The sequence below is a fragment of the Pseudorca crassidens genome, chromosome 9 (assembly GCF_039906515.1).
Source record: "Pseudorca crassidens isolate mPseCra1 chromosome 9, mPseCra1.hap1, whole genome shotgun sequence".
Classification (NCBI taxonomy): domain Eukaryota; kingdom Metazoa; phylum Chordata; class Mammalia; order Artiodactyla; family Delphinidae; genus Pseudorca; species Pseudorca crassidens.
This window is the reverse complement of record NC_090304.1, coordinates 25702295-25718689: the sequence shown is the minus strand read 5'-3', so window position 1 is coordinate 25718689 and position 16395 is coordinate 25702295. Positions and strand designations below refer to the sequence as shown.

The following is a 16395-nucleotide window of genomic DNA, read 5'->3' as shown; positions in this document are numbered from 1 at the left end:
AGCAGCAGAAGCAGTATTTGAGTGAATGTAGCCTGGCTCCAGAGTCTATGCTCTTAAGCATTATGCTATTCTGTCTCTCCAAAGAGTATATCTTTAGTTTTTATTTGGGGGGTAGGGGTGGGCATATAAGCTTTTGTTAGGAAGGACTACAGTTTTGTTTTGTTTTGTTTTGTTTTTTTAAAGACCCCAGCCCACTTGTTTCACCCTTGTATCATAACTTCTTTGGAAATGTCCAAGTTCTGACCTCTTGAACATGTTTTCAAGATGTGGCTTCTAGCACTTTTAGCAACATTCTTTCCTTCACTCTGCCTTGTCCCCTTAGCCAATCCATAGCTGATAGGAGAAGATTCAATAACTAAGACTTGAGACAGCTCATACCTACAAATTTAAATCACAACACTAAAATTAAGTAGTTATATCAAACAATAATATAAGACATGTTCCCCCAAAAGCAGAACAATTTGGGCGCAGGTAGTTTAATTGGGAGGGAGCAAGAATGACAGTGAAGGGAGAAAGGCAGGACAGGAGAACAAACCAAAGGGCATATTATCAAAGTTGCTGTTGTCGGCAGCAGGGGCTCACTTCTATAAGGACCACTCTCTGAGAAGGATGAAAAATGCCTCCCATAACAGCCCACCTGGAAGCTGGTAGGCTGGACATCCATTCTCCATTGATTGAGGATTTCTCCTGATGGGGAAATACAAACTCCCCTGCATTCTGGGGAGCTCCAGTGATGCCCAAGAAAGCAGAATGCAGAAAGATGCATGGCAGGGTCTTGGGGTAGGCTGCTATGCACACAAGGTAAGTCAGCACTGTCTCAGAGGTGAGCCAAGGGATGTGATGTGGGCACCAGAGGAGTCTGCTACAACATGTCATGACCAATGCTCCCTCTGAGTTTTTAATGTTGTGAGCAAGCAGCCACGTTACATGAGTAGCAAAAAAGATGAGTATGCATAAAAATAATAAAACTAGGATAATGACTAGTCTGGGCTTACTTTGTTACTTTCAAAGATGTTCTCTATGAGAGAGTGTGTGTGTGTGTGTGTGTGTGTGTGTGTGTGTGTGTGTGTAACTCTATAAAGAGAATGAATTTCAATTTCTCCCTTGAACAGAGAAACAACTCATGGAAGCAGAAGAAACTTGAAGACATGTTGAGCAAGAGACTATAAGTTTCCCTAGACTTTGCAGAAAATTGTTAGAGGGTTTTGGACTTCCACATGATGTTTGAGCCTACTGTATCTGGATCTTAAGTAACGGAGAAATCCCATTTGACAAAATTGAATCTGATACCAGGTAATGATGCGCTTAGTAGTTAATATACATATACTAACATTAACATGCACGACAATTAGGTGAAGTCTAGATCTCTCCCAACAAGCTTCCTTTACCACCACCATATCTGGGGCTTTGTGATAAAGGGAACAGAGAAGCAACAAGAGAAGGGAGAGGATATAAACCAGCTATGCAGGGGGATTTCTGCTCAGAGTGAGCTTTAGTGCCCTACTCTTAGGCCATAGATGAGAAACTGGAGGCTTGAGAACACATGCTCTACCACCCTTGGTTTGGGGTTCAATCCTCCAGCAGCAAAACCTCTGGAAGATATTTGCCTCAAGTTGTGTTTGCAAACAACCAGAACAGGAGTATAAGTAGTGGAATATTGTTTTCTTTTCTTTTTGTTGTTGTTGTTGGTGGTGGTGGTGGTGTGTATGTGTGTAAACCTATGAAGGAACTGTACTTCTCATGTTGATACACTGATGTTCCATCCAGGCTGAAGATGTGGAATGGGGTGGGACTTTAGGAAGGGCAAGGGAATGTTTTCCATAGCTTTGATCATTTACTCCCTGTTTAAGAGGTTCACATGGCTCCTTATTGTGAGGAATTATACTAAAGTAATTAAATGTTTGGGTATTGGGCCAAATATGGCACTATTTGAACATCAAAATAAATAAATATGGTAACAGATTATAATCCTGTGTTCAAGGACTCCCAAGACCACCCTGTATTCAATGATTTGCTATAAGAACTCACAAGGCAGTCAAGTTGTTATACTGATGGTTACAGTTTGTTGCAATGAAAGGATACAGATTAAAATCAATAATGGAAGAAGGCATAGAGTCTAAGGGAGACCAGGTGCAGCTTGAAGTTGTGTTCTCCCAGTGGAGTGCTGTGGACATTCATCACATGATGTGTTGCCAACCAGGGAAGCTCACCTGAGCCTTGGTGTCCAGGGTTTTTGTTTTTTTGGGGGGAGGTTGATCACATAGGCATAGCTGACCCCCTGGTGGCTGACCTTAATTCTCTAACCCCTCCAGTGGTCAAGCTGATACTGTGTGGTCCAAAGCCCCCACCATAAATCACATTGTTAGCATAGCTATCTAGTGTGGTCCAAGGCCTTAGGTAAACAAAACCACTCTTAACAGACAGGATATTCCAAGCGCTTAGAAGTTATGGCCCTGGAGCCTGGCAAGGGCCAAACCTTTCTTTGGAATACACAGGGTTTGGACAACCTGAACCTGCTAAGTTATTTCTATACTGCACAACTCCATTGAATAAAAAAATTCATGAATCTATACTGAAATAAATAGGTAGATAAATAGGAGATAGAGAAAAGTTCCTTCTTGTAGAAGAATGATAACTAATTATTATAGAAGAAAGGATGGAGTTACAAAAATTACAGTTTGGTAACCATAATAATAATTGATTTCATCAAGAATCATCAGTGGATATGCTGTAGTGAGCTGATTTGTGGTTCCCCAAAAGCCGTGTCCATCTTCTAATCCACAGAACATGTGAATGAGACCTTATTTGGAAAAAGGGTCTTTGCAGATGTCATTAAGTTAAGGATCTTGAGATGAGATCAGCCTGGATTACCCGGGGGGGACTCTAAATCCAGTGACAAGTGTTCTTATAAAGGACAGATGAAAAAGACATCCAGAGGAGAAGGCAATGTGAAGACAGAGGCAGAAACTGGAGTGAGGTAGCCGATTCAAGGAATGCCACCAAAAGCTGGAAGAGGCAAGGAAGAATTCTCCCCTAGAGCCTCCAGAGGGAGCACACAGGCAGACATCTTGATTTAGGGCTTCTGTCCTCCAGAATTTTGAGACAATAAATTTCTATGGTTTTAAGCCACCTAGTTTGTGATAATTTGTTGCTGCAGCCACAGGAAACTAATACAGATACTAAAACCAGTGGTGAAGGAATGATGCTTCAGGAGTTTACAGTCTTAAAGTACCCACAAAACATTCATTAATTATAAAAGAAAACATAGCAACTCTTTAGTGGAGATACCTGGCAGTAGCACTTTAACCAAGCCTATTGGGTTCTGGAGTCAAACATAGCTGGTTTGAAGCTCCACTTGCACTCTTATCAATTTATATTAGTTTATATGATTTGGGCAGTTAATGTCATTAAGTCTCAATTTCCTATAAAATGGAAATAATAGTGACCCACATTGTAAGGATATTTTGAAGATTAAATGAGATAAACCATGCAAAGCCCATAGCACAGGACCTAGCACATATGTATTCGATACATATTGGTTATTCTTGCCCACTCACCTGCCCCAGCAAAAGCAGCTGGACTTTATTGCAGGGAAGCTACAGAAGAGCAGGGCAAGTGAAGGTCTCTGCAGGAACTCCCATCACTGAGCAGGATTGCCAGGTCTTAGATTTGTCTGGAAGGCAGGAGAGGATCAGAGTTGTGTCTACGTTGGTCCATCCTGCAGGCTGGAGGCCCAGGCCCTCACTACTTGGAGCCAGGGTAGGAAACGGCCTTTCCTGTTTTCCCCAGGGTCTACAGCAGAGTGTGTACGCTGTGCTCAGAGTTGATGCAGACCTTCTTGTTGGGCAGGTCAATGTCAAACTGAACAAGCTAATAAACAAGGCTGCCTCAGTGGAGATAGAGTTCCATTACTCCCTCCCCCAAGTGATTGCCTCTATCACCTTAAAACAAGCTGAATCCTGGGCTTCAGTTTCATCAGCAACAGAATGAGGGTGATGAACTACTCCAAGTTTCCTACCAGTTGAAATACTCAGTGATTTTTTAATGGGATGGAAGGAAGGTTGGGAAATGTGGGGAGAGTGTTCATGGACATTTTCTAAGGCATCACTAACTTCTAGTCAATAAACTCAGAAGGAAGTGAAGATGGGAGTGGGGGAGGAGGAAGGGCTCTTTTAAGTGGAGGGTCTCAATTCATCTTGCAACCAAATTGTCTTTGTTTGTTTCTAGAAAGGAGTATGTAAATGATTAAATGGAATTTCTGAATGGGTATTTTAAAAATACTATTTGTATTTATTCATTCAATAAATATGTATTTAGAGCCTAATATAATGTCAGGAGTAGTGGTAAGTACTGAGGATACAAGGATGAATTAAACACAACTCCTGCCTTTAAGGAACTCATGATCTGTGAGGGAAAGGGGCAAATACACAACGAATTGCAATGCAACAAGATGGTGTTAAATATAATAAATATAATAAGCACCATAGAGCAATGAAAAGGAAGCAATTGGTTTTGCCTTGGAAAGTAGGGGAAATGTCATGGAAGACATAACAGTTGACCTGGATAAGTTCTGTAGGCAAAGACTGGAATGAACATTTTTACTTAAAACAAGAACAACAAGGCTCATTGTAGACTTTTGAGGCAGTCTAGATCAGACTTAAACAGCGTGGTTGGGGATTATTTGAAAGAGAACATGAAAAGTTTGCAGTGTTGGGAGTATATTTTCAGTAGGGTAGAAGACATTCTTCAGATAATGCCATCAATTTTACCAAAAAGATTTTATGATGTTATTTTGTAGACATGTTGTAACATTGGAAATATACTTGCATTGACTTAGGATAAACTAGGGAAATTTCACTTAATGGGCAAAGGAACATCATATATGGTGACAGAGTAATATTATTTTTCAAATACTACTTCGCTGTATAGTAGAAACTAACTCAACATTGTAAAACTATACTCCAATAAAAAATAAAAATAAAATAAAATTTACTGTTAAATAAAAAAATACTAAAATTTCCGCTTAATATCTTTTCTCTGATTTATGTGACATAAACAAACTACATAATGGTGTGAGGGACTATAAAGGTTTTATTGCCACTTGTTTGGTATTGCCTGCATAACTCATTCTGAGTACCAGTTGTGGGTATCAAACTAAGTGCCATAAAACATATCATGCCACTCCACTTCCTACACCTTCCATACAGCCAAAACTTTAGTGCTCACAAAAATACTTATAAATGAATAGTTAGTAGTGAAAAAAATTTTTTTTGTTTTATTTAGATTACAGATCTCCAGTCTGCAATAAGAAAAGTAAATGTTGTAAGGAAGATTTATGTTACTTCTCTGCAGGATCTCATATTATCTGGCAAATTCCTTCCCCAAAGAAAACCACTTTTCAAAGATATCCTCAGTAAATGCATACTTGGATTAACATAAAATTGGCAAAGTCACTTGTGTCCACACATTTGAATTCATTTGTAAATAACGACTACTCACTTCCTTGCTTCCCCACCCCGGACCAGACTCCAAGCATCACAGGTGCCGAAAGACTTACAAAAAGGAATGAATAGGAACAAAAGGATGTAGGCGCCAGGAGGAAAACAGAATCTCCCAGAACAAAATTAATCTCAGAAGGAATAGCAGATCCAATACCAGGTATTACCGAAGTTTAAACTGCTTTTTAAATGGTGAGATAATGTATCAAATTTATTACTTCTACTATGCCTGTCTGATTTGCTTAACCTTTATGTCAGGCTTATCTTGAGGAATAGATTTCTCTGCTAAGCACATAAATAGGTGTTAAACCTGTATTGATTTTTTAAGGGTGGTGGTCAATAAACTTTACGTTTTTTTTAAACTTTTACTTTATGCCTTAAGGACCAAATGATGATTTCTATGATCCCGAAGTTTCACTACTCATGAGTTACTAAAGAAACACAGCTCTGACATACACTAGAAGAACCGCAAATAATCTTTAATTTACCCCCCACCAAACAGCTTGGAGGTCTGACCGGAAATGTCTGGGTAGAGTCCTGCTGAAGTTCCAAGGCTCAAACAAAAAGTCCAACACAACGTGTGCACAGTGAGTTTAAATTTATGGTAATTAAAGTCATCCAGATGGTAGCTGCATTAATCAATGAAGAGGCAGTATTTATCTTGGGACAGACGATTCTGAAACCCAGAATGAGAAAAATCGCCAAGGAGGGGGTGGGGACAGTTAATAAGAGCCCCTGGGAAAAGTCCTTCAACTAGGATTGGAAAATAATATGTTTGAATTGGAATCTTTTTGAATGTAAATCTCCCCTAACAGCAGGAAAAGGGTCCTCTAGCCCACCAAGCTTTGGGCAGGAAGGGAGTAAACGGAACTGTAAAACAGCCCGCTCAGCTGTTTCTGGTTTGGGACGAGGAGCAGAGAAAGGAATCGCGATGTGGGAACTGAGTATTTGTGTCGCTCAAAATAACTCGAAGGGTCAAATAACGAACTCCAGGCAAAGCGCTGACAAGCCTCCCCCTCTGCAGCACCCTGCGCTGGGTTTCCGTTCAACTTCCCCTCCCTCGCGAGGACTAACGGCAGGCGCGGCCCCTTCCCACGCGGGGCGCGGCGAGCGCGGACAGCTCCCCTTGGAGCAGACGAGGGCGGGAAGTCCGCGGCCCGTTGGGCTAGGGCTGGCGGGCGCCCCTCCGCGTTCCCGGAGCCGGCTGGGCCAGACAGGCCTCAAGCCTTCTCCGCCCCGGCTGGCCTTCCAGAGGCGGCGGTGGCGGCGGAGGCCTCACGGGCCGCCCGCCTGGCCCGCGAGCCGCGGGCGCGGGGCGCCGAGGGGAGGCGGGGCGAGGCCGCGGGGCGGAGGGGGGCGGGAGGTGCATCCTGGGAAATCCACCAACATGGGGCGCAGCGACCGCCGCCGCTGCCGTGAGTCCCGGCCGCGGATGCCGCCGCTTTTCTGACGCCCAGCTGGGGCCTCGCCGCCCACCGCGGCTCGGGTTCCCCCGACACAAACCGGCCAGCGCGCCCTTCGCCTGTCCGCCCGCCGGGGCCATGTGAGGGGGCCAGCTCCCTCCGCCGCCGCCGCCGCCGCCTCCTCCTCCTCCTCTTCCTCCCCCCGCCCCCTCCCTCCCCTCCCGCCCCCCTCTCGCTGCGCCCTAGAGGAGCCCCCGCTGCTGCCCGCCCTCCCTACGCAACCCCCACTATGGACAGGAACTACGCGACCTCCGGCTTCGCCGACCCGCCGCCGCCGCCGCCCGCACCCCCCGCCGCCCCCGCCAACGCCACCGCACAACCCCCCGCCCCCGCCTGGGCCTACGAACCCCGAGCCGCGGCGGTCGCCGCCGCCTCCAGCAGCAGCTGCAGCAGCGGCAGCAGCCCCAGCCTCAAGGCCAGGTAGGGAGGGTGGGCGGCGGGGTCGTGGTGAGCCAGGAAAGGCCAGGGATGCGTTTGGGGCCTTCGCCCCTGTGCAGCCCCGCCCAGGGGTCCGGGCCGGCTGGGAGCCCTCCGCTCGTCTCTTCGCCCTAGCCCTGGCCGGGAGAGACGGCTGAGGACTCCTGTGGGGTGGTCTTGGGGTGGGTGCGGGCGCCCAGTGCGGGACTCGCAGCCAGGGCTGGTCGGGGACCGTGGGTAAAAGGGAGGGTTGGGCGGGAGTCGTGGGTCCCCGTCACCTCCGGGGTCCGGGCTCTCACATGGTGAAGTTTGGGTTCGTGGCTGAACTCGGCGATCAGGGAGACTCGGGACTGGTTCCGGGGGTACGAGGGGGGCGCTGAGGGGTTCGGGGCAGTGACATTCCATTGTATTGGAACCGACAATGTGGTCTTGGGGGCCCCGGCGGTGAGTGTGAGGGTGGGGGAGGCGGGAGAGGAAGAGGCGCGGAGCTGCGTCCCTGACATTGGGGGACCCGGGAGGGCTGTGCTGCGGGAGAACCCCGGGGGCGTGGGCCCTAGGAGGGGGCCCGTTGGGGCGCGAACGCTGCGCCGTGGCTGGGTGACATATGTTTGCAGTGGTGGCCAAGATGAAGCTATTTCTCGTATACAGGTTCAAAGTTACTCTTGGGTGTCCTCCTCTTTTAACAACAGCAGGAAGTATGGAATCTCTCTTTGCCTTGGGGTGACTAAAGTTGGGAAGAAATTGGAGGTGAGGGGCGGTCGGTGAAGGCCATAAAGGTTGAAGAACAGAAGCATGCTTCTCCATCTCGGTTTCTGAAGCCCCGGTTCATTATGTAGCGTGGGGTTCAAGAGTTCATCTTTGCTCCAGCATGACCAAGGGAATCTAAAATGTTGACTCTTACTAGATATTTAAGCTCGCGGGAAATGTGTAGTAGTGCCACACTGTGAAACGTGAAACGGTCCATTTGAATGATAACTGGAAGGCGTGGTTTGGTTTGGACCATTCGGGAGCGGGGTGTTTTAAAGACACCTCTGCCGAACAATGAAGAATCTGGTAGGTGCAGCTTCTGATTACAAGGACCAGGGAATCTTGGGTTGCTAATGACTTCATCCTCAGCTACCAACAGGAAGCTTCGTGGTTTTATGATCTCATCAGATTTCTTTATTATTGTCACGACAGAAGTGAACTTTTTTTTTTTTTACTTTATATATTACAGTATTCTAGGTTATCTTCTTTGTTTTTATAAAAGTTCCACGTTCATGATTTGGAAAATATGTGCGAAGAGTAGCTGGTCTTTGTCTTAGATAGTACCTTGGGGTGATTGTGAGAGAATGAGAAAAAATTTGTTCAAGAAAAGGGAAGTACGCTTTCTTAGAAAATTTTAGGTCCTTTGTTTAAAAGAGATGGGGTTAAAAAAATAATGTGATGTGCCAATTTGGAGCTAAATAGTTAAATGCTGAGACTTTTCAGAAATAGTCATAACTTTGTATTATATACAGTTAAGACATTTTAAGGAGTTTTATGAAAAATGTATGGCACTTTTCCTTTTTTTTGTTTTTTTGGGGGTTTTTTTGGTGGTAATTTGACTATCATTTTTTAAGTAGCTTTTGCATCAAATACCATAATTTACAAATTAAAATTACTTTCTCTTCAGGGAACAGCAGTGATAGGTAATTGTGCAGCATATTTTATGTTTTAAATGACAACTGTTTTATTAGGTACATGAAACAAATGCTATCTAGTTATTTCTGTTATTTCTTTTAGCAGAATACTTCTGAGTCAAGAAACTAAAATCTACTTGTCATATTTTCCAAATGTTATTTATCAAAGTAACAAAGAATGACTTCCCAAACACATTTGAAAACAGTAAGTAGATTTATTTGGAACACATAATCTAAAAGGGATTTATTTTCTGTTTATTGGAAATTACTGATTCTTAAATGCTAAGCCCCTCCCCTCTTAAAATATATTTTGGGGGTGGAGTTAGCTAAATTATAGCATAGAAAATGAAGGCTTTCCCCCTCCCCCATCAACTTGCTTTGTTAACATCTTGTGTTAGGATCAGGCCATCTGTACAGGGCTACACACACTTCTTAATTGTACCTCATTTTATTCCTCAAACTGTGATGTCCTCGCTCATTTCAGTTCTATAAAAAATACTGAATCTGAAATATGCCCTTTAAGTATTCTGTGCTTTCAGGAGCCTACTCATATTTTTGTAACATTTTAAAAAACTGTTTCATAATTTGTGTATCAGTTGAATATTTTTGTTCCCCCTTTTGGCAGTTTTTCTTGAAGGTGGAAATGAATACTAGTTGTGATGACGCAGTATGGATACTTATCCATAAGGAGTTAGCCTCTCACCTTGTTTCCAGTAACCTATTCAGAAGCTAACAGATGGTAATGACATTCAGTTGTTACTGACATGGAATCTTACATCCTACCTTATGTCTTTACTTGGTCCTGAAATGAAACATTTTCATCAGTTGATAGGAAACAGCATAGTAAACAATTTTTTGGTATAACAGCTCCATAAGGTGTTAGGTATTTCCATTGTCTTAACAATTGAAAAATAAAGTACTAATGGGAAAACTCAAGCATTTTATTGATACCTTAAATAGAGTGTATAGAGAGATTTCTGAATGTTTCTATAATAGTGCTTGGTATGTATATGGAAGTTCAGAGATGGGACCTGGTCATATATTGATAAATCTCCATTTATTTGGGATCTTCTCAGTTTCAGGGACCAAATGAGCATATCTTTGCCTATCACCATGTGGTTGGAAATACTCTTTATGGGGCTAGTTTAAATACTATAAATACCTCTCCATGCTTTTGGAAATAAGATGATCATCAGAAAGCTACGGACCTGCACCTTTTCTCTCCCTGACATTTATATCTTGTACAGAACAGGAAGAGACAGACTGTTTCATCATGGTGATGATACATGGTGTGTTTAGTCACACCAGAAAGTGACTAAATGGAAATATTTTGTTTTAAAATAGAATTATATTTGTTTTTTGCCTTTTTGACTTGAAACAGCCTTTTTTTTTTTGCCACCAGTTTTTAGAATTTCCTGATACATAAGTTCTTTCTGATTATAGTATGAATGTGCAGTGAGTGTGAGAGGTACCCTTCCGTAAAAGAAAACAATGATTAGCTTCTCTAAAAATGGTCAGCTACTATATTGAGGACTTTTTGAGTAAGTTTTAAATCTAACGTTTCCCTCAAGGCTTTTGTAATGAGACCTGTAAGATCACAATTTATAAGGAGTAGAGACAATCCCAAATTAGTGAAAGATTATAAACTTCTGTTGTTCAGAAAGTATTTTCCCATAAAAACAGTGTTGTAATAGTAGCTATCATTTACTGACAACTAATTTGTGCTAGCTACTGTTTTAAGTGACAAACACCCACACTAGTTTATCTAATCCTCACAGTAGTCTTTTGAGGTAGGTATTATTTTTACCTTCTCTTTTAAGAATTGGAAACTGAGGCATTGTGACATTAATAAACTTAGACCCACATAGCAAGTAAGTAGTGGAGCTGGGATTTAAACCTGGGCATTGTGGATCTAAAGCCTGCATGTTTCATTACTGTACTGCACTACATCATGGTAAGATAGTCTAATGCTGTAATCTACCTATGTAATGGATTAATGACCTTTTGTAACTGGCCTGGAAACCTAGCCGTCATTAATATCCTTATTTCAGTGTTCTTTATCTCCACTGTCCGTTTGTTTTCCTAATTGAAACATGCTTCCTTTCACTTCCATAGCACTGTCTATTGTGGTTTTCCTCCTTTCTGGCCCACTGCTTTTTCCTCTTCTTCACTAGTTCTTACTCTTCTATCTCCACATGTTGTTTCCTTGGGGCTTGGGATTGATAGGCTTTCTTGTCCATTCTGTGCTTTCTCCTGAGGATATCACATCCATGCCCGTTACTTTAAATACCATCTCTGGAGATGCCCATATATGTGTCTAAAGCCCAGACCTCTTCTGAGCACCTAATCGCGTATCCATCTACCTCTTTGAGCTTTTACTTGGGTGTATAGCGAGAATCATTAGTGATGAACTCATACTTTCCCCATCCACCCCACCTCTGCTTGTCTAGTGAATCCTTTCTAGTAAGTCGCACCTCTGTCCACCTAGCTTCTCAGGCCACAACCTGAGAGTTGTGTGTGCTCAGTCACCAAGCCTTGCTATTTTTTTTTAATCTCTTAAATATATCTTGAAATTGTCTACTGTCTTTCTACTGCTCCACCCTGATCCAAGCCATTATTTTTCACTTGGATAACTAAGTAATCTTAAACCTTTTCTTTCCTTCCTTCAATTCATTGTTTTATTTATTTATTTATTTTTTTTATTGAAGTCGAGTTGATTTACAAAGTTGTGGCAATCTCTGCTGTACAGCAAGGTGACTCAGTTCTACACACATATATATATATTCTTTTTTAAAGTATGAATTGGATATAGTTCCCCGTGCTTTACAGTAGGACCTTATTGTTATCCATTCTAAATGTAATATTTTTTTTTTTCTAAATGTAATATTTTTCATCTACCAACCCCAAATTCCCAGTCCCTCTCTCTTCCTCCCCCCCCTTCAATTCACTCTCTTCATAGCATTCAGAGTGAGTTTTAAAAGCACAGATCTACCAGTTTGCTCGTGTTGCTCCTTTGCTTGAAACCTTTCCATTGCTACTCCTACACCTTAAGGTCAAGTTTTTAAAAATCTGGAATGTGCTGTGTATGGCCCTGCACTTACTGGCCAATCTAAAATTCCTTGGATCATCCTAAATTCCTTTCTACCTTAAAACCCTGATACATGCTGTTACCTCCACCTAACTAATTCTCACCCCTTCCCTACCTCCCAGCCTGACTTCTTAAGGTATTTCCTGTTAGAAACCTCCTGCCTTTCACCCTTGGCCCCCTGTTACTTTGAGCAATGGCATATGTTTACTGTGCTTCCACAAAATTCTTAGAAATATAACTACATACTTATATGCTATTTATGTAATAGGTACCTTCCTCTTTAGAATGGAAGTTCTTTGAAGGACACTATCTGTTTTGCCTACTGCTGTATACCTGATACTTAACTCTAGTGTCTGGCACACAATAGGTGCTTAATACATATTTATGACATGAAAGCCAGAACTCTGCTTTAGTGTGAGAATTGAAAGCCCTTCTTTTCCTTGCTGCAGTCTCTAGTACCGTTCCCCATCTTCCCCCGCTACCCTGTAGGAGGGACCAGGATGTAGGGTTTAGGGCATTTGTGATTGTCCTTGGTTGGAAGTATGGTGATGTAGGCTGCTGCTTGCTTGCTGCCTTTCCTTGCCATGCTCTCCGGGACAATTTGAGTACTAAAATGTGTATAGCAAAACACAGTCCAGGATTTTTCTTTCATTCATTAAACAAATACTTGAGTGTCCACTATATGCAAGGCACTGTTGCCTTTATCAAGTATTATATTTCTTCAGTGAAAGCTTGAGAAATCAAATGGCAAACATTCATTCACTCATTAGAATGTACTGAGCATCTCTGAGTTTCTGTTACTAAGCTAAGTTCTACAGGGTACCATAAAGATGAAAGAGACACTGTCCTGCCTCTGAAAGAACTTGTGATCCAATAGATGGAGTGTAACCTTTAAAAATTGTGAAACAGTATATTGTACACCTGTAACATATAGGTGTAATATAATATTGTACATCAACTGTACTTCAATTAAAAAAAAAACAACAAAACTTGTAATCCAGAAGGGTGACAGGATGATATACTTGCTGCCTCTCTACTTGGCTTCTAAATGTTGGAGTGCCCTTCAACAAGTGACACTTGGAGCTCCATCCTTTTTCTTCTCTTTCAACTCACCCTCGGTGAAGTTGCCATATATATTAAAAGATTTTCAAATTTATATCTCTAGATTCATATCTAGGTATCTTCCTGTCATCTCCATTTGGATATTGAATAAGTACTTAAAACATAATATGTCCAAAACATGATTATCACCCTAACCCCCCAACCAGGTCCTCCTTTCATCTTCCCTACCTCGGTAAATAATACTACCGTTTACTTTGTAGCTCATGCCTAACAGTTTGGAGCCATCTATGACTCATTTCTCTCCTCCCATATCCAGTCCCTCAGTAAATCCTGTTGGTTTGATCTCCATATATATAATTTCCCACATGAACAATTGCAGTTGCCTCCTTGTTTCTTGCTTTCCTTGTTTCTACTTTAGCCTTTCTAGAGTTTATTAAACGTGCATCAGCCAGAGTTAACATTTCAAAATATAAATCAAATAATGTCATTACCCTCCTTAAAACCTCCTAGTGTTACTCAGAGGAAAATGCAAAGTCCTTATCGTGGCCTACAAGGCCTTGGCTAATTCTCCAACCTCATCATTCCGCTCCCACCACCATCCTTTAGCCACATGGGCCTTATTTCTGTTCCTGAAACATGCTAAGATATTTGTGTCTTAGGAATTTTGCACTAGTTGTTCTTTTTATCTGAACTTCCTTTACAGGTCTTTGCTTTGCTGCTTCTTCTGGACATTTAGGTCTTCTCCCACATGTTAGCTCCTCAGCAAGGCCTTCTCTGGCTGCCCTATCTAGAGTAACTTCTCGTCACTGTATTACAGCACAGAGTTTTATTTTCTTCATAGCATTATCACTCTCTGAAGTAATTTTATAGATTTATATGTATAATTTATCACTACCCTTTCCCCATACCACTAACCACTACTAATAGAATGCATATTCCATGAGAACAGGAAGCTGTCTTGTTCACATCTGTAGAAGGCAGTTTAGAGAAATGGTTGATGGCATAAGCTCTGAAGTCAGAATTTGGGGGGGTTATATTTTGACCCCAACACTTGCAGTATGATCTTAAACAAGTTTCTTAATTTCCCTGTGCCTGAAGTTCCCTGTGTGAAAGGAGGAAGCTTTTTTGAAGATTAAATGAGAACACAGAAAAGTGTTTAGAATGGTGTCTAGCATATAGAATAGCGTATAGACTATTAGCAATATTGGGACTTCCCTGGTGGCGCAGTGGTTAAGAATCCACCTGCCAGTGCAGGGGACATGGGTTCGAGCCCTGGTCCCGGAAGATCCACATGCCGCGGAGCAGCTGAGCCCTCGCGCCACAACTACCGAACCTGCGCTCTAGAGCCCACGAGCCACAACTGCTGAGCCTGCGTGCGACAACTACTGAAGCCTGTGCACCTAGCGCCCGTGCTCCGCAACAAGAGAAGCCACTGCAGTGAGAAGCCCACGCACCGCAACGAATAGTAGCCCTTGCTCGTTGCAAGTAGAGAAAGCCGGCGTGCAGCAATGAAGACCCAATGCACCCAAAAATTTAAATTAATTAATTAAAAAAATAGAATATTAGCGATATTGTCAGCACTTAGAACAATATCTGGCACGCTGTAAGTGCCTGTTAAGCATTCAGTGAATAAATGAAATAACTATAGTACTAGGCAGAAGATTTGTTTCTTTTTAAGAAGTATGAAAATGTTTGGGGGCTCGAAGGAAAAACTGTAATCGAGTTCAAGGGTATCAAGGAAGCATTTTTCAGGTGTATTGCATACAAACTGATCTGAATTATTGTTAACGTTGAGTAAATGGAATAAAGTATTAGCAGAAAGAGGGAGCTTCCAAGAGCAGGTGTTCCAAAGAGGGAGGAAGTGGAATCTGCTGGACTGGTTAGGGCTGGTGCTTGAACTGGCACAGCATCACTTCTGTCGCAGTCTGCTGGTCAAAGCAGTCCTGGGCCTGGTGAAGAGTTATGGGAGGGAGACTACACAAAGGTGTGTTTCATTGGGGAGGTCACCAGAGTAATACTCTTGCACAGCGTATCAGTACTAGATTTTGGAGGACTTTTGATGACAGGCCATGGAGTTCAGTCTCTACAGCTCAGTAGGGAGCTTTGAAATTCAGGTTTTTGAGAAGAATGGTGGTGATGACAAAGATGATGATATTAGCAAGAAAAGTGTTTTAATAAGATTAATTTGGCAGTCAAGTACAGAATGGATTAAAATTGGCAGAGGTAGAAAACAGGACACCAAATGAGAGGCAGTTCATCAGGCCAGACAGGAGGGAGGTGGTATGAGGGTTCTCCAGAGAAGCACAGCCAATAGGGGATATATAATAAAAATGTGTCTGCTCTCTGCAGCCTTGAAACCAGGGAAGCCTGTGGTGTAATTCAGTCTGAGTTCTAAAGACTTGAGAACCAGGGGAGCTCATGATGTAAACCCTAGTCCAGGGGCAGGAGAAAATGAGATGAGGTGTCTCAGCTCAAACTGTGAGACAGGCAAAAGAGGACAGATTCCTCCAGCCTCTCCATGGATTGGATGATGCTGGCCCACACTGGGGAGGGCAGTCTGTTTTACTGACTTCACTGATGCAAATGCTAACTCATCCAGAAACGCTCTCACAGACACACCCGGAAACAGTGGTTAATCTGGGCTTCCCCTGGCCAATCAAGGTGACACGTAAAATTAATCATCACAGAGGGGTTAGGAGACTGGTGGTGATACTGGTATAGAAAGGAAGGAATGGATGTGAGAGACATTAAAGATCAAATTGCCTGAGATTGTTGACAAGGGTACAAGTTAAAAAGTAAGAACAAGGGAAATATTGTTGACCTTTTTCTGGTGACTGGAGAATGATGCAGTGAAGAAAAATACCTAAAATGTTCACTCATTTTGGTCAGCAGATATTCCATGTACCTCCTCTAGGCATTGGGGATTCGATGGTAATTAAGATAGACAACATCTGTTGTTGTGGAGTTTACTTTCTTGTGGGGAGTGGGAGTCAGAAAGTAGACAAGCGAGAAAATTTCCTGCTTGAAGAAGTAGCATTTCCCTGAAAAGTGAGGAAAGAGCACGTGCAGATGTCCTAAGGCTAAAACAAGTCTGGTAATTCCCGTCTCTGACACAATCTAACGCTAGATCAGTGGTTGTCAAATTTAAGAGTTCTTCAGAATCACCCAGAAGGCTTGTTGAAACACAGGTTGCTGGGTCTAACTCC

The 16395-nt window shown here is 42.7% G+C and overlaps 1 protein-coding gene and 1 long non-coding RNA gene across 4 annotated transcripts in view; one reads left to right on the top strand and one right to left on the bottom strand.

Moving 5' to 3' along the window:
* Positions 1 to 7609, bottom strand: part of LOC137230317 (uncharacterized) — a 30658-nt gene extending 23049 nt beyond the window's left edge. Inside the window, exons 1-2 of the long non-coding RNA XR_010946091.1 lie at positions 7309 to 7609; positions 3558 to 3673 (exon numbers count right to left, since the gene is read on the bottom strand). This is a non-coding gene — a long non-coding RNA (uncharacterized lncRNA). The remainder of the gene's footprint in view (positions 1 to 3557; positions 3674 to 7308) is intronic.
* Positions 6044 to 16395, top strand: part of QSER1 (glutamine and serine rich 1) — a 79074-nt gene continuing 68722 nt past the window's right edge. Inside the window, exon 1 of one of the 3 annotated variants that reach the window (XM_067749498.1) lies at positions 6044 to 6085. Coding sequence is in view for 1 of the 3 variants with exons in the window: in XM_067749495.1 (XP_067605596.1) it covers positions 7191 to 7381 (191 nt within the window). In the remaining 2 variants the exon portion in view is untranslated. Of the gene's footprint in view, positions 6086 to 6872; positions 7382 to 9142; positions 9245 to 16395 lie in introns of those variants that run through there. The other 2 variants (XM_067749495.1, XM_067749496.1) reach the window with 2 other exon arrangements.